The following is a 6,939-nucleotide window of genomic DNA, read 5'->3' as shown; positions in this document are numbered from 1 at the left end:
TGTCCTCTTGCTCAGTTGTGCACTGGGGCCTCCCACTCTTTCTATTCTGGTTAGAGCCAGTTTGCGCTGTTCTGTGAAGGGAGTAGTACACAGCATTGTACGAGATCTTCAGTTTATTAGCAATTTCTTGCAAGGAATAGCCTTCATTTCTCAGAACAAGAATAGACTGACAAGTTTCAGAAGGTCTTTGTTTCTGGCCATTTTGAGAGTGTAATCGAACCCACAACTGCTGATGCTCCAGATACTCAACTAGTCTAAAGAAGGCCAGTTTTATTGCTTTTTTAATCAGGACAACAGTTTTCAGCTGTTTGCAAATGGTTTTTCTAATGATCAATTAGCCTTTTAAAATTATAAACTTGGATTAGCTAACACAACGTGCCATTGGAACACAGGAGTGATGGTTGCTGATAATGGGCCTCTGTACGCCTATGTAGATATTCCATAACAAAAATAAACCATTTCCAGCTACAATAGTCATTTACAACATTAACAATGTCTACACTGTATTTCTGATCAATTTGATGTTATTTTAAATGGACAAAAAAAATGTGCTTTTCTTTCAAAAACAATGACATTTCTAAGTGACCCCAACTTTTTAATGGTGGTGTATATACATTTTAACTATTTTTTCCTAATTTCCTTCTAGGTTTTCTTGAAGGAACAATCAGAGATTATAGATTGTAGTTTCCCAGTAGTCATTACCAGTTGGAGGGGCGTTCAAGGGGATTTTACCCAGTCCTGTGCAGGTATTTACGAATTTACAAAATGTTATGAACGCAGTATAATTCTTCATTTACTATTTAGCCTATGCTACTCCCAACCCCGTAGTTACACCCTAATTTACATGGACTGTTGGGGGATTCCCAAACCTAGCTTAATGCCTGGAAAGCAGCCTTAAACTCAAGATGTTGAAAAATTGCTCTTGTAGGCTCAACATAAAGCAACTATAGCCATATGTTAATGTGAATGCATTCAATTACCATAATTATTAAGTGCTTGGTGATCCATAACACACATAGGCATGCTGTAATAACCTATAGATGGGTGTTTAGAAACAACATTGAGTGACAGAGAGATTCCTCACAGATGTCCTATGAAATGACTATGTAATTCTATGGATTCCTACTTGTTGCATGATATATCATCATTAAATAGATAGGATGTAACAATTCTGTCAATCTGAAAACACGGTGTTCATTTGGACCAGAATATTCAATTGAGACAGAATGACACAGGCAGAGAGACAAAGAGATAGCTGCACATCTGCATGGCATTTCAGCTAGATTAATTTGGTGCGAATTTCATAAAATGTTTAAACAATAGAAATCGATTTTTAAGATTCCTCTGGTAAGTTTTATTCACAAAACACACATATACATTTCAATGTTTAACACAATCAAAACAGTAATTGATGTCATACTATTACTTTTTTGTTTACCTCTTTGATACCTTTTTTATTTTTTTTGCAGAAGATGAATTGTATCTGTGTCACGTAGAATAGTGTAAACCAATTCCAGTACTCCCAATTGTAGCCCTGGACAAAGCACCCGTATCAATTTGTCAACTTATCAGCAAGCCCTCTGAGTTGATCAGGTGTGTTTCTCTGAGGCTATAACAAAAATGTGTGCTGTTGGGGGTACAGGAGGACTGGAGTTGGGAAACATTGATGTGGAGTGCACATTCTTTTCTACAATTAGGCTGAGAGCTTTTGAGTTTGAGCTTTTCTTAAGTCATTCATGTTCTATTCCAGAATTCAACTCCTTATAGTGTTCTATTCTACAATTCTAGTATGCTTAAGGCTTGAATTAGCTTCCCTTTGGGATGTCATCAGTCGGAATCAGTTGAATGTTCAATAAAAGACGTGTCATGGTGTCACAGTACCATACAAGTGGATGGAGATCTGTACTTCTTCATTGAGAGTTGAGGTCTGTGGATCTGAGATCGTTCCTCTAGAAACAGAGCGTTCATTTTAGCTAACCAAGGGCACCGGGTGGGAAGAGTTTGCACATTGGAAATCATTTCATTATTCCTAAAGTTAAAAACTGCCCAAGCGGTGCACCGGGCTATGAAGCACCTACAACTGGGAGGGCAGTGTTAAGGTATTGGCATGGACGTCCAAATCTCCCGCCCTTCATCCCGTCAGAGCGGGTTAAAGTTTCAGCCACGTTTCAGGTCAGCCATGGCAGCCAGAGCAGCATTCCACCCTGGAGACCCCATCACTCCACCACCTTAGGAGAAACACACACTAATACATTGGCATTTTAGTCATTTAGCAGATGCTCTTATCCAGAGCAACTTACAGTAGAGTGCATTTTCTTTTTTTTCGTACTGGTCCACATGCAAGAGTGAATACACACACACACACACACGGACGGACAGATATAGGATCTTAATTTGATCACTCTTTGTTTGATGAGAATTTGCAAACGTGTACTGTATTAGAGTTTTAAAAAGGCTTCAAAAATTTGTAATTTCCATTTTGACATTTCAGCCTTGATTTTCCCAACGAAAAATGTATCAACCCCTACAAAAATATCCATTAATTATAATCCACATAATAATTCACAGTTCCTGTTGCTGCAGGATTATTTTCCCACTGTAGCAAACTGGCTCAAATGAAGATCCTACATTGGTACACACACAAGGATGACTAGGAGCTGGCATCGGATAGAATTCCAATAAACCATTTACGACCAATCACAAACCTGGATGGGAGCCACTGCCACAAAGATAAAGCCCTTTGATTGGTGAACGGTAGTCTGAAAGGGAGGGCAGAGGTCGAGCGAGGTAGAGCTGATCCAATGACATTGCTCCGTGGAAGATATTCTGTGGAGGATAAAATACCATACTACATAAATCTAAGTCCAATTTGCCCTCTTCTCCCTGAAGTGCGCTCTCGTTCAATTCCCCGCAATGATCTAAAAGCATTGGATTGGTGTGAGCATGGGCTAGGGGGAGTTTCCACCCTCTTAGCATCAAAGTAGAATAGAGGGGGGGGTCAGTAGGGGTAAGGTTTAGGGCATAACTTTGCTAACCCCACTTCTCATTTAGGCATGACTAAGAAGACAGGGCTTTGACTCACTCATCCATGTCTCTATGGTCGTTCCCTAATGGGGAACTGAGAGAATGGAAAGAACAGGACTGAGTGAAATAAGGAGAAACGGAATTGAGTCCGTGAATGAGTAGATGAGAACATAGTCAAGCTGGTAATACTCTTGGGACTTACTAACTGCACTAGTCTTAGACTTAAGTCTTTAAACTGCACTTTCAGAGTCCATTCATCGGCTTTGTGAAAGCAGCAGTGTAAAAGTGCACAGTAGTTTAAGCATGCAAAATGAGCCATGAACCAGAAACACTTACACAAATACTACAGACCCAAGTGGTTGAACTACTTTGAATACCAGATATGAACTTTGATTCTGACGGACAGTATCATGGTAAACCACCATAAACCGTTCAATGCCGTTAGTTAGCACACATACACACTCTCTCTCTGACAAAAGGAAAGCAGGAAGAAGAGAGACGCTCCTATATAAATCACTTCCTGGTTCAGTGCCTGTGGTTTGGTGGGGTGCAAATCAGAACTTTGTATAAATACATGCTACTTCCCAGTGGAACACTATCTAATCTACTACTAGCTATTAGAAAATCGACTTGAAATATTGAAATGTACGTACATTGTGGCTGTGAACTGTCACACACACTGCACACACAGACATTTTCACACACACCGCACACACACACATACCCCTCCAGTTAGGCCAAATATCCTCTCCAGGTCGGGGGGAGTCAGGACATCTTTGCCAACAATGGAGGATTTGAACCCAGGGGCATACTGCTCAATCCAGCTAAATACTACACAGATACACAGGCACACGGAGACATAGTCAGTTTCATTTAAGTTCAATAATGCCTGTGATGAGCAGTAAAATGTTATACAAAATCTTCAGAGGATGACGACTTTCTGCGTGGGTGACAATGTTTCTGTTACTAGCATCAGTGACAACTGCTCTAAGAGTGTTTCCACGTGTGTGTGTGTGTGTGTGTGTGTGTGTGTGTGTGTGTGTGTGCGTGCGTTCTAACCTGAGTCTGCAAAGGCCTCTCTGTCCTGGTCTGTCCACGCTCTCCCTCCCACCAGACTATATGGCGTAAACTGGGTGAACAGTAACACCACATGACTACCAGGGGGCGCCAGAGTTGGGTCCAACACCGATGGAATGGTCATCTCGATCATGGGCCTGTAGGGGAGAGAAAAGGAAGAATGTAAGTGTGTGTGTGTGTGGTATGTGAACCTGTATGCACTTCTGTGGGTCCCTGGATGTGTGTGTGTCCATACGTGCATGTCTGTGTGTGTGTTTACCTGGACGAGGGCCGTCCCTCCTTGCAGTCTTCGTAGGCTGTCTGTAACACCTCCACACTCTCACAGTTGAGGTGGATAGAACACTGGTGGTGTGGACCAGGCTTGCCGTCTGGTGTGGGGGCCGCTAAAAAGTTAGGAAGCTTATCCACTGCCACTGTTAGGAAGAATGGGTCCAAATTATTTGTAATTAGGTTCCTGCCCCAAAACCAAAAGTACAAAATAAAATCGGTAAAGTATACCCGTCGCACACCGATACACAAACCCACGTAACATAACATACAAACAATCACTGACAAGGACATGAGGGGAAACAGAGGGTTAAATACACAAGTAATTAATGGGATTGGAAACAGGTGTGATGGAAGACAAGACAAAACCAATGGAAAATGAAAAACTGATCAATGATGGCTAGAAGACCGGTGATGTCGACCACCAAGCACCACCCATGCAAGGAGGGGCATGGACTTCGGCAGAAGTCGTGACAGTGAGTGCCTTGTTCTCTCTTTGGAGAGTGAGAATTTCACTCTGGCTAAACTCCAAACTCCCCCTCAGCCCTGCTACCTCCTCACACAACTTCTCCAGTGTTGCATGGATTCCAGCCAGAGCACTAGCCTCTACTTCAACGGTAAGTAAATTGTCCGTGTCTGTAGATTCATCTGTTTTTCTTTCTTTTGTCGGATCTTTCCATGATGGATTATGTTGTTCCTCCATAGTGTAAAGCTGTTGGTATTCGTCGATTTCCCTCAGGATCTCCTTAGTATCCAGGTTGGCTCTTTACTGCAACCAGTTGTTTTTCAAAAGTTTTCAACAACGCGTCTTTCCCACGACCAACGACCACTGTCTGTAGTACAGCACCTATCACTGTTATTTGGTTAGCGGTGGTTCCTAGTTGTTTAAAGCTAAACACGTTGCGGAATCCACGCGGTTTTCTTTTAATCAAAAATAACAAACCCGGTGTTTTCCAGCATAGTGTTCAGATGCGCACACTGATGACGTGTGACGACAATGTTGATTTGTTGATTTTGTTCATCCACACCAGATGCGATCAGGACACGCAGGTGAAAAAATCTAAACAAACTCTGAACCAACTATATTAATTTGGGCTCAGGTCTAAACATTCATGGCAATTTAGCTAGCTACCTTGCTGTTGCTAGATAATTTGTCCTGGAATATAAACATTGGGTTGTTATTTTACCTGAAATGCACAAGGTTCTCCACTCTGACAATTAATCCAGAAGAAGAGACTGGCTTGGGCCAAGAAACACGAGCAATGGACATTAGACAAGTGGAAATCTGTCCTTTGGTCTGATTAGTCCGAATTTGAGATTTTTGGTTCCAACCTCCGTGTCTTTGTGAGACACAGAGTAGGTGAACGGATGATCTTCACATGTGTGGTTCCCACTGTGAAGCATGGAGGAGGAGGTGTGATGGTGCTTTGTTGGTGACACTGTCTGTGATTTATTTAGAATTCAAGGCACACTTAACCAGCATGGTTACCACAGAATTCTGCAGTGATAGGCCATCCCATCTGGTTTGCGCTTTGTGGGACTATGACCCAAAACACACCTCCAGGCTGTGTAATGGCTATCTGACCAAGGAGAGTGATGGATCAGATGACCTGGCCTCCACAATCACCCGACCTCAACCCAATTGAGATGGTTTGGGATGAGTTGGACCACAGAGTGAAGGAAAAACAGCCAACAAGTGCTCAGCATATGTGAGAACTCCTTCAAGACTATTGTAAAAGCGTTCCCCATGAAGCTGGTTGAGAAAATGCCAAGAGTGTGCAAAGCTGTCATCTAGGCAAAGGGTGGCTACTTTGAAGAATCTAAAACAGAAAATATATTTGATTTGTTTAACACTTTTTGGTTACTACATGCTTACATATGTATGATTTCATAGTTTTGATGTCTTTACTATTATTCTAAGATGTAGAACAAGGAAAACGCCTGAATGAGTAGGTGTGTCCAAACTTTTGACAGGTACTGCATGTGCGTGTATATATATATATATACACACACACACACACACATACATATACACACACATACATACATATATATATATATATATATATATATACATACATACATACATACATACATACATATATACATATGTGTATGTATGTATGTATGTATGTGTGTGTATATATATACACATACATATATATATATATATATATGTATATATGTATGTATGTATGTATGTATATATATATATATATATATATATGTATGTGTGTGTGTTATATGTATGTGTGTGTGTGTGTATATATATATACATACATACATACATACATATACCGTTCCAGTTGTACCAAGGATAATTGAGCTATTTGCTTATTGAATTTTAAGGCCCCTAAAGGTATAAAAAACAATTGGGGGATGAAACATTGAATTTTGCATTACTGCTATTAGCCAATAGAAACACATTGAATAACAGATTCACTACATGGAACAAAAGATAGTCCCCCAAAAAATCTAAAGGAAGTTTGTTCTGAAGTGTCTGTCCTATATCTGAGAGATCTAAGAAAGAGCAGGAAACTTTTTTTTATTATGTACAAAACAAAAATATAA

At 40.6% G+C, this 6,939-nt stretch overlaps 1 protein-coding gene across 1 annotated transcript in view; it reads right to left on the bottom strand.

Annotated features, from left to right (window-relative positions):
* Positions 1-1,326: 1,326 nt before the first annotated feature.
* Positions 1,327-6,939, bottom strand: part of pyroxd2 (pyridine nucleotide-disulphide oxidoreductase domain 2) — a 34,669-nt gene continuing 29,056 nt past the window's right edge. Inside the window, 5 exon segments of the mRNA NM_001141738.1 lie at positions 1,327-2,228; positions 2,706-2,826; positions 3,749-3,855; positions 4,084-4,238; positions 4,361-4,514. Of these exon segments, the coding sequence (NP_001135210.1) occupies positions 2,158-2,228; positions 2,706-2,826; positions 3,749-3,855; positions 4,084-4,238; positions 4,361-4,514 (608 nt within the window). The 3' untranslated portion in view covers positions 1,327-2,157.

This window comes from Salmo salar, chromosome ssa01, assembly GCF_905237065.1.
Source record: "Salmo salar chromosome ssa01, Ssal_v3.1, whole genome shotgun sequence".
Taxonomy (NCBI): Eukaryota; Metazoa; Chordata; class Actinopteri; order Salmoniformes; family Salmonidae; genus Salmo; species Salmo salar.
This window is presented reverse-complemented; position numbering and strand designations above follow the sequence as displayed.